Genomic DNA, 18,506 nt, shown 5'->3' with positions numbered 1-18,506 from the left:
TGAGATTCCAATCGTCAGGCATGCTTTCTTCCCTCTCATATTCTACAAAAAAGCTGATGCATGCACCTTATCAGCTCCTCGCCGCCGTATTTGAATAGCTCGGCCGGCAAACCATCGACCCCACCGATTTGTTGTTCTTCAAGCAGGCAATTGATATTCGAATTTCTCCACGGTCGGGTAATGGAACATCTATTCCATGGTCATCGTTTGGGAAATCGGTTTCTGATGTTGTATGCGCACTTATTAACAATAAATATGGAATTTATTTACCAAAGAGTTGCAAGCAAGTACTCTTCTACACTCTTTCATTGCATTCTTGTATTTTCATTTTCATTCTATTACAGCAGTTATGGCTTGTGCGCATGTCTTTAAATATGTGTGTTTGTTTGTTGCATGTGGAGAGAGTGCGCAAACGTCACCTTCTTCGTTGCGGCATGTAAATATTGTGCTACTAGCTGTGTTCCGCACTTCTTAAACGCATGCATTTACAGACATACATACATACATTCATACATGTGTAATTACATACACTCTCCTACAATTCATTGTTGCAATTTCGTATCCGTTTTTCGTCTCTTGTTTACTATTTTTATTGACGTTTGGGGGCTTTTGTCACGATTTTTATAATTATTGATAGTTTTTTTTTTTGCTCAGTTGCATTTTCCCTTATATTCATCCAACATATGCCTGCGTCTGAAATCCGCTCAGTTGTATTCTCGAAGGCAATCGCTGTGTTAGTTGCTTGAACAGTTCGATATTGTATTGATCGGATAATTTTTTGATCGGCAGTGATTACATAATATTGATTTTGCTTGCCGATTTTTGTAATTTTTTTACCGGCTTCTAAAATTTTGTCAATAATTTGTTGGTTTAAAAATGTGCATCATGCATAAAATATGCATAATAAAATGAAAATATATTACAAAAAAATTAATTGTGTAATATCTGAATATGAAGCGTGTCGTTACAAAAAACCAAAGGAAATGATACTCAAACCGCAAACATATGTAAAACGTATGTTGTACAGCGGTTTAAATTGTATTAAAGTGATTAATTATTAATTTTACTCAATAAAAATATGAAATAAATTGTATGAAATAAAAAAAATTAATAGCAACATTTATAATGATGCCGCAAGCATATGTGTGGCTACAGTTGCCTCATAGTGCAGAAATTAACGTACAGTGTGTACTAGCGATTGAATTTAGTAACTGTCACGTCCACCATTAACCAATATTATAGCACTGATTTAATGAAACCACAATGAATAGAGTTTAATGACCGTGAATTCGTCCATGAACGCTTTGAAATATTGCAGTTTTTGTCATAAAGCGTCTTTACAAATATAATAATTAATTACAAAAAAATAAAAAATAAACTTTTTTTTTAGAAAAAAAATATATTTTTTGTGCAAAATTTTATGAAAGTAGCAATGGAGCAGCATCTAGTATAAGAATTACAGATAAAAATACAAAAAAAATGTGTTCTTAACATTAAAAAAGTCAAATATAGTTTTCTGCAAAAAAAAAAAAAATAAATAAATAATTAAAAAATAATAATAAATAAATAAAATGCTAAAGAAAAAATTTTTGAAACATTTTTCAATTATTCTTTGTCGAGTGTTTAGATAGATAGATGATTTGAGGACTTTAGGTATATTGTGTCCTCAGCTGTTATCACAGAATACCATCCAGTCGTGTCGCTTTAAGAAAATTTAGTAGCGTTACAGTGCTGATGGACGAGATACTTTCCCTTTGGGGATAGAGAGACAACATTGCTTTACTGCTTAAGCGGTTACATGGGTTTCGTGTGTTCAAAAAATCGTTTTTGGCTTATTACTTTCTACAACATCTCAAGAATATTATACTAAATTTTCAAGTCGATCCCAATAATTGTTTCGGAGATACAGCCTTTGGTAGGTGTGCGCTCCAAGTCAGGTATTATTGTTACTCAAAAACTTTAAACGCGTTTTTCTCGGAACCGTGTTTTCAAAGTCGGTTGTCAAATGTTCTCGATAACTACTCAACCGATCTTGAGGAAATTTTGCACTGGTGTTCGACATAATACATATTTACTCGTATATGGACGAACGATTTTTTTCAATTACAAGTATTTTAAAAAAATAAAATGTCAAACAAATTTGACCGAAATTTTTATTTTTTTCTTGGCAATATGTCTGCCAAAATTCCAATTTTTACTTTTTTGTCTTACCTTCGTTCAAGCACAAGTTTATAGTCTTAACTAAAACACTTATATTTGTTTTTTTTTTTAATTTTAAATGACCCTGTCAGAAGTTATGCTGACAACGCGGACGCACCTATTTCCGAGGGGAAAATTTTTTTACATAGAAAAAATATATTGAAAATAGTCCTTTTTCTACTGATAAAACCCATCTAACCCCTTAACCTAGCAATCGCATGGCAGTCCAGGTGTAAATGCTCAGATGTTTCTGCTGCCAGCTCACACAACCTGCACTGTTCCGACGAGCAGATTCCGAGTTAGTTCTAACGACACCTTAGTCTGCTGTAGTCGGTGTAAAGTGCCACTTGTTGTCTCACTATTTACTATGAGATTATATATTCTATAGAGAAGAAAACCAATCCATCAATATTCCAATATTAGACCTTAGTAAGCTTCGAGTAAAACTGTATGACTGTATGTATGTTGTTCGAGAAACGTCAAACAATAGTTTTTATGAAAATGAAAAATTATTTGCCAAAATGTATGCTAAATCCACTAAACGATTTCCAGAAATTATGCCACAAGTGTAATAGAATTTTATGTATTCGCATACAAATTGAAAGCATTTAAATTACGTATATTCGAGATATTAGTAATGAACTCATTACTTATTCGTAGAAATGAAATTAATAAGAAAAATTAATAGAAAAATTTTCAATCTTTTTGAAATTTTTTTTGTGTGAGAAACAAAAATATAAAAATTACAATTTTATGGTAATCGAAAACTTATTAAAAATAAAATTTTAAAATCATAATTTTCGTTTTTTTTTTAACAAAAAGAAAATATAATAAAAATATCTAGGAAGAATAGACAACAATTTTAATGCCTAGTAATAAGCGCTCACTGTTGCACAATATGCCAAAAGCTATAATTTTTGTAAAGAAATGAACACTGTGCATTGCATAGAAAATCACATATCGGCCAAATCGCAAATGTGCAAATGAGCAATTGCATTTGCGCGCACTGCAAGTATGCAAAAACATGCGTACATACGTATGTATGTGCATAGCTGACTTTGGTGGGCAGCAAAGCAAAGCAGGAAGACAGGTAAACACACATGTTGCGTCTACTACTGTGGCAGCCGCGAAGGCGGCGGAGTTACTTCCGTTTTGACGCGTTGCCACACACACCGCGGCCGCCAAAACAGGTGGACATAAAGAAAAAAATATTTTTTGTGCAAAATAGCTAATGAATGAAATGCAAAAAAAAAATTAAAAATAAAAAACAAAAAAAAAAATCGAATGAAAAAAATAAAAGTGAAAAAGTAAAATTGCAAAGTGGGAGTACAATGTTAAAGGAGAATAACAACGCACGTGAGCACAAGCATGCTTAAAAGCAATAGTAGTTTGCCAGCTTGTTTGTACACAGCGAAAAAGAAGTGTGAAACCTGTGAGAATTTCTTCATTGACGAAATCAATGAAGATAATTCCATTATTCATTGATGATTTATTTTTTTTGTTGTTGTTGTTTAAAAAACGTATAATAATATAAACAAATAACACAAATGAGTTGAATGACAAGTTGTTGTTGTTATCATTTTGGTTAACAACTTGTTTGGCTCGTCTTAACTCGTCTTCTTGTTTTGAATACTGCATAATTAATTGAGCGCGCTTCAAAGTCAAATAAATATGTATGTATGTAACGTAAACCAAAACAACTGTGACTTAGACAACAACAGCAATTGTTGGCCGGTTTTTGATGTGCGCATGGGTAGCGCAGTGACACAGCAAACAGCTGTTAAATTGCTTGCTTTCTTTACACTTTTTCTTACACATTTAAATGCCTTTGAGATTACTTTTTTCTCCCTGATTTGTATTTTTAAATATTCTTTGCAGTTTTTTGGTAACTAAGAGCATCATTGATATATTGACACATTCTTGACATATTTTCTTGACCACAAAAATAAATAAAAATGGTTCGGTAGGGTGCTTTTGTAATGTACAATCACTGCAATGACCTTTGGGTTTTTCGTTACGTGACTAATCTTGTAATTATGCATGCACACAAAAACTGGAATCATGCGTTGAGCTGGAAGATTTTATAGATATTAAGTTGTCCGCTTTTTTGCTCTTTTTTCAATGCTTTATAAACAGTGTTACAGTGATCGGATTTAGTTCAAATATGCGCCGATTCGTTCGTTAATCTGTTTCCATCTGGACGGCAACTTCATAATATCCCCCTCGTAAAAGCCCACCTCCTTATTTGCGAAGAACTCGGACAGCTACTTTCACAAGCCTCTTTTGAGTTCAACTTTACACCACCAATGGAGTTCGCCATGGACACGGAAAGGTGGTAGTCACTTGGCACTGTGTCCGGGCTATATGGGCTATATGTTGGATGTGATAAAACCTCCCATCCGAGCTCCCGTAGCTTCTGACGAGTCATCAACGAAGTGTGTGGTCTGACGTTGTCCTGGTGGAACACTACACCCTTCCTGTTGGCCAATTCTGGACGCTTGTGGTCGATCGCCTGCTTCAAGCGGTCCAGTTGTTCGCATTATATGGTAGAATTAAGCGTAAACCTTCCTGGTCGTCAATCCCGGCTTGATCATGGTTTGGCATGATTCACCGGCCTTCCACCACGACCATTTTCGCTTGATATTGTCGTATGTGATCCATTTTTAGTCGCCAGTCACCATCCGCTTCAAAAATGGGTCGAGCTCGTTCCGTTTCAGCAGCATATCGTTGCGCGGCTTTGGATCGATCCAGAAGGTTTTTTTGCGTCAAATCATGCGGCACCCAAACATCAAGCTTTTTTGTGTATCCAGCCTTCTGCAGATGGTTTAAAATGGTTTGGTGACTAACTCCTATCTACTGGGCGATGGCACGAGATGACACATGCCAGTCTAACTTGATGTTTTCCATGATTTGGTCGATATTCGTCGTCACAAGTCTTCCGCCGGCTGGCTTATCCACGGTGTCGTTTTCACACGCTCTGAATCGTCGACACCATTCCTCCGCAGTTCGAAGTGATAGAGTACCATCCCCCAAAACACCATTAATCTCACGGAACGTTTCTCTAGCAGATTTGCCTTTAACGAGGGAAATCTTTAAAATAGCGCGAATTTCGGCGTTATTGAACTCCATGTTTACACGTCTATAACTGTTGAACGTAATATCCAAGCTTATCATGCATAGCGTCGTTTCGTTGGTTATGTCACGACCTTTCAAAGATGTATGGTATTGCCAGATACGAGGTCTGTAGCGCTTTATCCGATGAGTTAGGCGGACACTGCGTTAAAACACCATTTTGCCACTTAATTCAAGACTTAAACACCCGGCCACTTTTAATATATACATTATTATAATGGAAACATTATGGTAAAGTTCCAAACAAATTTTGAAAATAGGGAGAATCAGTTTCCCGTACGTTTTATATGTCTTCGCGGTTATATTAGTATTAACAAATTGGAATCAGTTTATATCATGGTAGGAGATGGCTCCCCCAACCCATCACACCACCCCCACGACTATGTAGCCATCACAGCTGACGTCTGGAGATCATGGGTCGGGTTCTTGCAAATAAAATTGCTTTTCTTCCGAATAAATAACATAGTGCCAATTGGACTCCCATCTCTATGAACCTGGGAAAAATGCAATCGTGTATCTCTTCGGGCATCTTTAAGGGTTCAATGTTCTTTTAGTTTTAATATTTTTACATATGGAGCACACTTTATAACCCATTAAACAGGAGCTTAGCTCGGTGTAGCACCACCATTTGTCCTGATCTTGACGGTCGATTGATGAAAATTGTATGCTTCTCTTGAAATTGATTCAAAATCCGAAGATAAATTGAAAAACAAATTGGTGGGAATTGTTATGGCTTGCTTTTTTACCCAGAGACGGTTCATACATAGATGAAAAAATGAAAAAACCACAGTAGCTTCAAGTTAAGAACAAGAACAGAATCAGAAGCATTTATATAAGTCTGGTGAAGGTGTGCTAACCTGATAAAGTGCAGTGTATTGTCAATTGTAAATATTTTAACCCATTTTTATCACTTTTTACTCATATGGCATTCTGATTGATCTTTACACCAAAGTCAAATCCATTGGGTTTTGTACTGAGAATCTTAATAAATATAATATACTCTTACAACACCTAACCCTAGCTCCAATATCATATAGTAATTATTCCGTATGCGGTGACAAATGAAATTGTGACTGTGACCAATTCAAATTATTTCCGGTTAACTTTTTGGAGAAATTGCTTTTCGCTTGTTCATTTCTTTTTCCAAGTTAAAATATATACGTAGCGCTCGTACCCGCAATATCCCTTTCCGTTCTATATATATATATATATATATATGTACATTTATAAATTGTATTTAACAAGTTAATCCGCCACTACCGCTCATTCAGCAATTGTGAAATTTATATATTTCTTTTGCAAGCGACGCGGAGCTGTGTTTGTGGTTTTAAGTGCGTACATTGCCTTTCGATTAAAAAGAAATTATGTACTACAATTTCCTTTCATGTCACACATTTTTTAAATGAATAATAGTTTGCATTTAAGATATTTTTTATTCATTTTTGATTATATGCCTTAAAGAAGCTTTTACATATCAGTACAAGCATATGTATGTATGCCATGGAATTTCAGAAGAAGACCACCTTGACTCATTTTTTTTTTTAAATAAAAACACTATATACCTCGGCAATTATATATTATATATTATATTGTAAAAGAAAATTTTTTCTTGGTATTTAAAACTGGAAATAGGCGTGGTTCTAGTAAAATTTCGGTCATCGGCTAAAGAGAGTATTATAGTTGTGTTCGATTTGTTAGGAAATCGGATTATAACCATGCCCACCTGTCATACAAAAGTTATGTTCAAAACTACTAAAAATTCTTTAATTAGGTAAGGAAAACCACCAGAAACCTTAAATTTCGTTACAAAGATGGTACAGAGGAGCTGCCCACTTATAGGTCGAAAACCATATCTCCGAAACTACTCGACCAATTTCAATGAAATTTGGTTCATAAGATTTTCCTGGCTTCCCAATGATGTGTTGTGAAAATAGTCCAAATCACAAGTTCATAACCGCGCCTACTTCTCATAAACCAGAACTTTGAAGTCGATCTGAATCGTTTAATTTACAAAATATAAAGTAAGCCCTAGTGAAGATATCGGAACAGAACTTTGCAAAAATACTGGCATCATAATTCTAAAAATCATCGAAAGCGGTCCGTATGTTTTCAAGACCCTATATAGCGAATATGGGGAACTCAGCGCTTCTAACAAATTTTTAACCGAAAATATAGGTAAGTCTCTAAGATATTTTGAAGAAATTCAGAGGGAATATTTTTCTTCTAATTATATGTCCGTGCCAAAAATGAGTGAAATCGTGTCATAACTTCACCTAGCTCCCAAATACATAATATTAGGGTTTCCAACTTTCAATGGACTTTATACCATATATATGCCGAAGATGTGAGTCAAATTGTTTGTTATATTAATAAAATTAAATAAATAAATTGCGCGAGTAGAAAATGTTCGGTGACACCCGAACTTACCCTTCCTTATTTGTTATAATGAAGATTAAGCATTAAATTTGATTCAATAAGCACGAGTAGTCGCTGAGTTATGGAATTTCAAATACAAGTGGGCGGTGCCACACCCATTTATGCAATTTTTACACCGTTTCTCATATTTACTTCAGAGTTGTATGCCTCTCTATATGCTTTGGTGACTTAGGGGGCTTTATATGGCGTGGGCGTGGTTAAAATTTGATTTCAACTATTTTCACAATGCTTGACAGACGGACAGAAATCTAACATACAACTCGTCTCGTCATCATAATCCATTTCATATATGCTCTATATATCTAACATGATTAATTTTAGTTGTTGCAAGCAACATGTTGAGAACGTAAAAAAAATTTCTACACATCTTGTTCTACTACAATTAATAATCTTCTTCTACAACAATAAATAATGCGCACAGCAATTCTAATATCCCTACTAATAGTTGATGAAACATTTTCACAATTGAATAATCATACCATTTCATAATATTTACAATATTCATACATTACATGGGAAAAACCCAATCACCGAATTAAAAAAAGAGAAAAACTACATTTCTGTAATGTGTGTGCTGCAAACACGAAAATAGTTGTCATCATAAGAAGTGCGCCAAGCGAGCTGTGTGGCTGTGTGTGTTCAAGCCCACAAAGATAGTGATGAAAGCGGGCGCGCGCCATCATCAATGTGAATCATCGTTGCACTTTTAATTGTGTTTTCTTGACAATTTCTTGCAAGTAGCTCTTACTAACAAAGTTGCAAAGAATTCGAAATCATAACAACTTGCAACAACAACAAAATAATATTATAAATTAAAAAAATAATATTAAATAAATTAATTAAAAAAAAAAGAGGAAACAACTAACCCACAACACATGCCACTACACTGACTTGTCACCGTTCAGCGATCTGGTGATTTTTTTAAACGCGCGCGCGCGATCACTCAATCACCAGATGATCATGTATGCAGCGGCTGATATCCAAACAACAGCAACGGTGTGCAGCGGTCAGTGTTGCAGCGGTGCATTTGACACAGAGAGCCATAATTGTATTGTAAGTTAAACCCCAACTTCGTCTGTCTGTTGACTCATGAAATTTCATCAGCTGAACTTGGCGCGCGTACGCGTGCTCACACAGGCATACACAAACACACACATACAAACACTGGCAGGGGCGGCTATTTGCTGCTGTAATAATGAGCAGCAGGCTGTTGGTAACAGTGGCGCATGTTTGGCACACTTGTTAAGTGCAGCATTTGCACGAGCCATTATTAATCAGCAGTAACCGCAATCTCGTTGATCGTGCCGAGAAAGAGTAGAATTGATTGAACTAAAACAGCTCACTTGTAGTTTATACTCATAGCCCGTATGAGTCGCGCTTGCTTGTTATGTATTATGTATGTATGTATGTGTGCTCAAACGCGAGGGGGCTGCGTTGGGTGCTACCGCATATTAATGCTACTTACACATGCATGTACATATGTATGTATGTATGCATTAAAAGAGTGAATATGTGCGCGTGCTCGCCGGAAAACGTTAACCGCAGCGTTGCCTGCAGTGCCGCTGACTGCGACGTTGGACGTTGCTGCGACAGCGTCAGCGTCAGCGACTGCTACGATGTTTGGTTGTTGGCATCGCCAATGCTAAACAGTTGTAATATTTGTTGTCTACAGCGCAGCATAAACAACAAACCCCCCTCCCCCGCACTATATATATATGACTCCAACGCTCTTTTGCACGCTCACAACTACCCTCTTAACTCCAATGGGTCGCCCATTATTCTTTTCGCCCAATATACACCTGCCATAACAAATGATAGTTGCTCTAATCGAAGTTCGAATTCAATAATAAAGCTGCATGGCGCTCTTTCAATAAGCACGCGCAAACTCTTAGCCAAGATCAACGCTTGAACGATTAAATGAGAAATTCAATGCTGGCGTTGTGTATGTGTGTGTGTATATCGGCAGTCGTCAACGTCTGATTTTATACGACGCGTTGCTACTGGTAGAGTTACTGTTACATTTGTTGTTGTTTGTTGTTCACGCTAACACAAGCCCCAACACTCACGACGCTACGGCTAACTAGTCGAGCTTCGCTCACATCCTAACCGTTAAGACGACGCTGTTCTCCATACGTTTATTTGTTAGTGTGTGTACTATATTTATGTGTGTTCGCGTGTGTGTGTGTGTGTGTGTGTGTGAGTATACAGCTTGTGTACTCACAATAAACTGGCACTTGTTTGAGCGTCTGCATAAAAGTACTCAGCTTAGCTGCCATTGTATCAGTTCAATCCGCAATCAATTGCGAACAAGTGAAATTAAAAGAGGAGATCGTGCCTGCAATAGTTGAAGAAATTTTTATTTCAATTTCAATATCGAATTGCAAATAATATAGCACCGTATACAAAGTATTAAAACAAAAAACAAAGTACTTAAACAAATTTAAAATATTAAATTTAAACAAATTAAAAATCCTTTTAATATTTGTAAAAAAAAGGACAATTAAAAACAGTATTTTTTGCTTATTTGCCGACTGAAACATAAAATTTGCAAATTTTAAACAAAACTTAAGATTTGAAAAAAAACTCAATTTCTTCTTTAAAGTCTGCAACTTTTCAAGTCTTTGTGTGAATCATTCTGTGATAATTTTTACTGAAACAAGTTTAACAAAATCAAGACTATAAAAAAAAATCAAACCAAAATGTATCAACAACAAGTGAACAATAACAACAACAACAATATTAGCAGTACACTTGATTGCTGTGAATCGCGCACAGTACGTACAATTAACGCAAAAGAATATTTGCAACGACAACAACAGCCTACCGTCAAAGTGTTAACCTGCGGTGTTGCGCCATTGGTCAGTGCATTAGATTTCACCACTGAAAGTGTCATTACAGGCAAAAAGTCAACGCAAATGCAAAGCGTGTGTCAAGCGCATTCACTCAAATGGAAGCCCATGATGAGTAAGTCAAGTTATTAAACAAAAAATTTAAATAAGAAGTGCCGATAAAGTGCAAGCCATTGATGCTGCTTAGAAGTGTGATTTATTCAATATTTTTGGTGTATTAAGATAAATGTGTTTTTTTTTGTTTTTTTTTTATGCAAAAATATTATTGGGGAATTTTGGTGTTACTTTTATTTTTTGTGTGAATAATTTTAAAATTTAAATTAAAGAAATATACACAAACTGCTACATATATTATTATTTAAAAAAATAATAAAAATGTATTATTTTATTTTAAATAAAATTTATTTAGGAATATTGAAAGAAAATTTCAGTTATGTATAAAAAAAATAAACTTCAATAATAGCATTTACATGTATAAGAAGTGTAATAATATTTGAATAATTTTCAATTAATATTTTTTTCAAATGTACTGGTTTTCAATATTATTAGTTTTCAAAATTTTTTAGTTGTTTTTTAATTATTTAATTCTTACAATTATTTCTACTCTAACTTCCGCGGTTTCAAAATTGCTTACTCTCACAATATCTAATTTTTAATTTTTTAGTTTTCAAATTTTTTTAATTAAATTATTTAATTCTTGCAATTTTTACTTCTCTAAATTCTAGGATTTCAAAATTGCTTCCTCTCATAATATTTAATTTTCAAAATTTTTTAGTTTCCTTTTTTAATCATTATTATTATATTATTTAATTTTTAAAATTTTTCAATTTCAAAATTTTTAATTCTAATAATTTTTAATTCTGAAATAATTTTTGTCCCAATTGTTTTCAAACATATACATACATATGTATATTTTTTTTCATTCGCCAAAACTTCTCAATTTTTAAATATTTTAAATAATTTAAATAAATCAAAGCTTATTTTATTTCACTAATTTATAGAAATTTACATCATTACTGAAGAATTTAATTTCAATAACAGTTAAAAAGTTAAATTAAAAATAAAAAAATCTAAATTCATATAGAATAAAATTTTGAATTCTAGCAGCTCAATTTCACTCAAAAAGTAAAATGAAATAACATAAATTAATTAATTTGAAAAAGTAATAATAAACAACATTTTCTATATATTTCTATATATATATTTTTTTTTGTTATTGAAACAACTGAAATCTATAATATATATTTTTAATAAAAGTTCAAATTTTTAATATTTCTTAACAGTATAAGAAATTTCAATGAAAGAATAGCTGTTCCATTGCAAAGGTTACCTTACGTTAGTCTGCCAAGCAACTAAGCCACCGATGAATAATGTTTGAAACTTTAGCGTTTATAGATTTAGCGATATGGAGTTCCGTCATATAGTGCATGAGCAGTAGACATCCTTTAGAATGTCAACGCTTAACGCGAATTTTCAAAAAGATTCTGTGGTCTCACTAACTATTGCCCATGCAGTCTCCATAAAACTACATAAAACATTATAAGTCTAATATGTAGCTGTTGAGACTCAGTTAGACTTAGAGCATACATACTGAACATTAATATAATCACAATGGAATTCAAAAACAGAAAAGTAGCGCAACATAATCATGCGACGAATCCTTAGCATTCATTTTGTCTTAAGATTTTCTCCTTGAAATGCTTCATTAGAAATGTATTTTTACATCCTACATATGTGTGTGTGTGTACGCATCTCACACATATGTATGTTGATTATCTTTTTTTAACATCCACTTAACTAAGAGGGTAACCAATAGCAACACGCCTTGCACATTTGCTTAACTCTACTAAATGAGCATACAAATAAACGAGGTGGTAAACATCGTATGTATGTTTGTACATACGTACGTACATACGTGACTCGGAGTGCATTTAGCGTTATTACCGTTATGTTAGTATGTATGTAAATGCTGATGTATAGTATATTTGCTTAATTAATATTAATAATATGTTGAAATAAATATAATTGCAATGATTGCTATAATTAAAAAGCAAATAGGAGTGATATATATACATGCACACACACACACACACACGCGCATATATAACATGCGTGGCGTATATAAAAGTTACCTATTTAGCACAACGGTGTTTTAGTTAGTGTGCAAACAGGATACTCTTCAATGATTTTCCTTTACAGGTCAACGCGCATCCGCCTACACGTGGCCAATAAGCAGCACTAAGCAAACGCTGCGCGCGTATGTATGTAGTTGCTCGCGTGTGTGTATGTGTGTTTATATAGACAAACATTCAAGCAATGTGTTAATGAATGAAACTTCTTAATGAATGAAACTCAATGAAAGCGTTTAATATTAAATAAGCAACGTCAAAGCATATTTTGTTTTTGTTTTTCTTTATCAATTTCATTTTAAATAATTCTCCAGTACAGTTATATGTATGTTATATGCGCTTAACCACAGAAATGCGAGCACATTAATACATTATTATAAAACTAATAATACATTAATTTCACATTCAATCCATATATGGGTAACTATGGCCTTTTGATATTTATTGGTGAACAAAGAAATTACCAAATTTATCAGCACTGTGAGCTGCTCTATAAAAAACACAAAAAGAATTACGTCAGAGTGTATCTTTTTAAATGTCACACACAAAAAACATAGAAGTCTTGATTTCGATGGTCAAGCTTCGAATACACAGGAAGTGTTAAATGTCGGTTTGAATATGTGTCATGTTTTTTATCTTCTCAATTAGTAACGCTAATAATACTAATATAATATTTAAAAAATATTTGTTTATCTTCTCAATGAGTAATGCTAATAATAATTATTTAAATTTAATTAAATTAAAAATATATATATTTTTTTTATGAGAAATGCGTGATTACTCCAAATAATCAGTTTTTTATCCTCCAAGTTATTAGCAAAGTGAGAACTGATAAAGGGAATAATTGCGTACATAAATATATAATAACTAGCAGACCGCTCCACACTTATATACACTCTCCCATACATATGTATGTACTTTCCCGCTTCTTGCGTGGGTTCATTTAAAAAAAAAAGTAAAATGAGGAAACATGAAATTATATTTTATTTGCAATGAACACACTGCACACGCTCCGTACTAGACTCTCAATCGCGTACTTTTTTTTTAATAACATAATTTTTAAACATTTGGAATACATAATTTTTTTTATTAATTTTTTTTGTTAATTATTTTTTTCAAAATCATTACAAATCAATATGTACGCATAATAGAATAAAAAAAAATTGTATTACTGCTATTTAAGAAAGCGCACGACCACACCACACCTAGCGCACCTGATAGCAAATGCAACGCTCTTACATATGTATTACATACAAGTATAGTTACGATTTTCTAAACAGCCAACAAGATCACTTCACATTAAAATCGTTAATTTTTAATGACAAATGATAATTAGCAAATTTCTAATACTTAGCTATGTCTGCCACACAAATGAAAATTGCCGGCGACGCATTTGCAGTATGCGCTTTACTAAATACCTTTCAAAGTTAAACAAAACAAAAAAAAAAAGAAACAACAACAATAATAATGAAAAAAAATCTAGCTATAACAGCAGCCGGCAGTTAATTTCTATTGTTGGCGGTCTTTGCCTTGATCTTGAAACAGCAGAAGAGAAGCCTAAACAATTTAAGTCTCTAAGTCTAACTTGTGGATTTAGACCACCTGTTAAGTACGCTATTGCATGCACACACACACACATCTACATATCCGCAAAAGCGTTAAACGGCAGATCGAACGTACATACATACATACATACATACATATGTCGCATGCCAACACGTACGCTTGTTGCATACTTTGTTGCAACAGCAACTTGTGCGCTTTAGTGCATTCTACAAATTACTGTGTGTACGCATGCGCAGCAGTAATTGCAAGCCGATAATCGCGAGCGCCACACAGTACATACATATACAATATAAATCAACATTTTTATATATATATATGTATATAGGTATATAATATATGATATATGTCTATATAGTGGAGTTGAATCTGATATAAACATATGTATGTGTTTTGTCCGCTACTTGGCTGCCATTGCCAAACTGACATTGGTTTTGAGCGCACATACGCTGGCTGTCAGCGAGCTTTCGTAGTGTGCGACAAATTCGCAACGTTCATTGGTGTATGCTGCAATTGGCCGAAACGAGTCGGCCAGGTGTGATTGGGTGTGTGTGTGTATGGGCGTGCGGACAGCTTTGCTGCCTATTGTGAGGAGGTTTGAGTATGCGCTAGTGTTTACATGTGTATGTATTTCTTATGTATAAAATAGTTCAAATGTACAAAAATAAAGTGGTTTAATTCATGATTTTTATTATACTACATATGAGATTCTATTAAGTTATATTTTTATAAACAAATTTGTAATTATTATTATATTTCTTTTCAATTACAGAAACCTTTGCACTCCTGCCAATAATTTGCATTATCATATGCGCACAAATTTCTACGACTTCAGGTCGCACATTGCCCGGAAGAAGACAATTCTTACACACATTGCGAAATCGTATGCAACATCGTATAAATCTAATGGGGTACGAACGTGCAAACGCGCCCAAACTTATGCAAGCGCGTCATCACCGTATTGTACGTTCGAATGACCAAATGATGTGTCCCGAAAATTTTGAACATTTTTTAACAAAATTGAAATATCAATCAAACGCATCGCACCAAACACTTAAGGGAGATATAGATACTTTTGTAAGTATTCTAAAATATATCTAATACACATGTATGATCACAATATTGCTTAAATGCTTTCACAAAGCTTAAAACAAAAAGAAAGCTTAAAGCTTTAAGCTGCAGCTTTCACGAAATTTTTCATGAAATTTAAAATTTTCGAATTCATAGTATTAAGCGATTATTGGGTAGAACTTAAAAATTTCTCATAATTTTTCAAAGCTGCTACACATTTTTTTTTTTTAGTTTTTGAAAATGATTTGATTAAAAATATATATTTTATTATACCATTAACTGCTTTTTGACAACACAAAATATATTTTATATGCACAGTTTAAAACGTATTTCGTTTGCATTTGAAAAACATAAAAACTGATATTTTATAAGTCAGTTATTGTCTATATACGCGTATTATACCTTTCCATTAATTTACCAACTTATTATTATAATTTTCCAGACGAAAGTGCGCTTCAATAATGTAGCCCTTAATGCTAATATAGAGTGGAATATGCACAATTTAAACCTAGAACATCCATATTCGAGTTATATTAACCGAACCTTTGACACTAAAGGGCACCAGTACAATTTCCCGCATTTAGAGAATCAGGCAATGAGTACAGAATTGGTAAGCATTGAATAAAAAACTGTATATATGTACATGTATAGTTTTGGCAATTTTTTTTTTTTTTTCAAAATATGTAAAAATAAATAAAATTAATAATATTGTTCTCTTCTTCTGTTAGTTTCGTGCGGAAATGTTTAATATACTTAAAACATTGAGAACTTTGAAAATCGTCTATAATGATACCGTAACCGACAACAACCAGAACGAGTGGAAGGGTAAATATCAACAACACCAAGAAATGATCAACTTTTTGGAAAAGACTTACGACGAGCTGACTAAAACTGAACAATATGTCAAACTTATATTGCATAACCCCGATGTGCCAAGAACAACAGCCAAATACAATGAAAGCGCTCAGGTGAGAGAATGGTTGTTGGTGGTGGAGAGCGTAAGCTTTTTAGAATATCTAACTCAACTCTGCCAAAAAATAATGGAAATGTGTAAATGAAAGATATAATCTCACAAACAAAACAAAACAAAAGCAACAAACAAATAATGTATGTATTTATGTATATGCCTAAGAGGCCGTCACTCCGTTATTCAATCACAATATTGTTGAATGCATTCGTGTTTTTCATACAGATTTACAAAGAATTTCAGTGTGTGCGATTTTTAGCTAAAGACTTCTATATATATATATATGTATATGTATATACCAACAATGACTTATATTTTATAATTATGAAAGAAGAGCTAATGATTTTTTACCTTATGACAATTATGCAATTATTATTAATTACAATTTTTAATTTAATTAAAAACAGTTTATTAGAGAAACTTGACGTTGCGAGTTCGCACAAAATTTTCGTTTTTTAAATTGTATCGAATTTTGTAGAAGTTAAAAAAACCATGATCCCAAAGAATACTTAAACGAGGCATACAAAAAAAAAAAAATATATATCTAAAAAATATGTACATCTAATACTCTGTAAATTATTAAAAAAAAAAGAAAAAAAAAACATTCTCGTATACTTTCAAATATTTCGTGACGCATACAAAATTGTAAATTTACTTAGTATATTTTGAAATTATGCTATTTATACCATTAAAAAAAAAGTTACCAAAAATTATAATACTATAATATATATACATACATAAATCTAAAAAAAAAAAAAACTTGTAAAATATGTACAAATGTTATCAATGATGCTTATTACTTAAAAAATGCCAGTTAATAATGTAATTATATCATAGGACTATATTTAAAATAATTACAAGTTTAACTACACTATTTATTTATATAATTATTTATTTATTTATTTATTTATAACACATAACATATAACATGTTTATTTATTACACCAAAAAACCATTAAAGAAACTCTCAAAATGCATAAAACAGTGATTTACTTATTTTTGGATAATAATATAGCAATTCAATTCACCAGTGATTATGTCACAAAAATTTGCAACAAAGACTGCAGCAATTGTTATATCATACATACCTATCATATTATCAGATCACCATTTTAATATCTTGCTAAAGTCTATGCTGCCATTCCACATGATTTCTTCATTTTCAGTTTATTTCTGACAAATTAAAACAGTTGATAACAAGAATAATAACAGAAGTGATTATAGAAATGATGTTATGCTCTATGATAAAATATCATATGATGTGTTCATTTTCCACGTCACATGATGTTGTGCCCTTTGATAAAACATCATATGATGTGAGTATATTCCACAAAAATAAATCAAATCTTCTCAGAAGTATGAAGTGAAACAGCTATCACATCGCACGCAAATATGCATGTGATAACTAGATATGATATCTACATGATATGCTAATGCCAGACACTGAATAAGCGATGATTTTATGGAAGAATTATTAATATCATATCACAGCAGCATATGCACAACACATGATGATCATATTTAACAATCACTTTGACAAAGTGTAAATCCGAATTCTAAAAGTATAGAAGTGACTATGGTACACTATTAAAAGTCACCATTTTGTAAAAAATCTAAAACTATACAAGTGACTTATCTGATATCACGTCTTACACTATGGTGTACCATTAAAAGTCACCATTTTGTAAAAAATCTTAAACCATACAAGTGACTTATCTGATATCACGTCTTACACTATGGTGTACCATTAAAAGTCATCATATTGTAAAAAATCGAAAATTATACAAGTGGCTTATCTGATATCACATCTTATTATATGGTAACTATTAAATGTTATATGTTTAACATTACACACATATCAGCAATAGTCACATGAATACTGGGTTTTTAAAGTCGTGTTCAGTTGTTAAGGATGGCTTTAAAGCATATTTTTTCCTAAAATATTTATATTGATTTATTATTTTATATATGATGCTTATCGCTTGTGATCATTTCAATTTGTAAAAATCGTGTAAGTGCGTATGTGCGTAAATTTTAAAAACAATTACAACTGAATTAAAAATATACACAAATCTCGTATCCAGAAATGTATACTAAAAACTATGGCTATGTCTGTACTTAAAAAGTAAAAAATAGGAAATAAAAAATAATAAATAATAA

At 32.6% G+C, this 18,506-nt stretch overlaps 2 protein-coding genes across 2 annotated transcripts in view; one reads left to right on the top strand and one right to left on the bottom strand.

Moving 5' to 3' along the window:
• The window catches only part of LOC105219872 (probable serine/threonine-protein kinase yakA), a 122,309-nt gene that overhangs the window by 61,604 nt on the left and 42,199 nt on the right, over positions 1-18,506 (bottom strand). The window lies entirely within an intron of this gene.
• LOC105219870 (uncharacterized) lies at positions 10,452-17,183 on the top strand. The gene is made up of 4 exons (XM_054231778.1): positions 10,452-10,740; positions 15,081-15,385; positions 15,822-15,989; positions 16,108-17,183. The coding sequence occupies exons 1-4, from the start codon at positions 10,467-10,469 to the stop codon at positions 16,435-16,437; spliced, it is 1,077 nt and encodes a 358-aa protein (XP_054087753.1). The 5' UTR covers positions 10,452-10,466; the 3' UTR covers positions 16,438-17,183.

Source organism: Zeugodacus cucurbitae, chromosome 5 (assembly GCF_028554725.1).
Source record: "Zeugodacus cucurbitae isolate PBARC_wt_2022May chromosome 5, idZeuCucr1.2, whole genome shotgun sequence".
In the NCBI taxonomy this organism is placed as follows: domain Eukaryota; kingdom Metazoa; phylum Arthropoda; class Insecta; order Diptera; family Tephritidae; genus Zeugodacus; species Zeugodacus cucurbitae.
Note: the sequence above shows the minus strand (reverse complement) of the source record. Positions and strands in the feature narration are given on the sequence as shown.

Bases quoted from the DNA above. Each gene is read 5' to 3' on its own strand.
- LOC105219870 (XM_054231778.1), top strand. From the start codon at position 10,467: ATGTATCAACAACAAGTGAACAATAACAACAACAACAATATTAGCAGT. The intron at 10,741-15,080 runs GTTATTAAACAA...TTTCAATTACAG, and splicing joins GCCCATGATGAGTAAGTCAA to AAACCTTTGCACTCCTGCCA. The intron at 15,386-15,821 runs GTAAGTATTCTA...ATAATTTTCCAG, and splicing joins AGGGAGATATAGATACTTTT to ACGAAAGTGCGCTTCAATAA.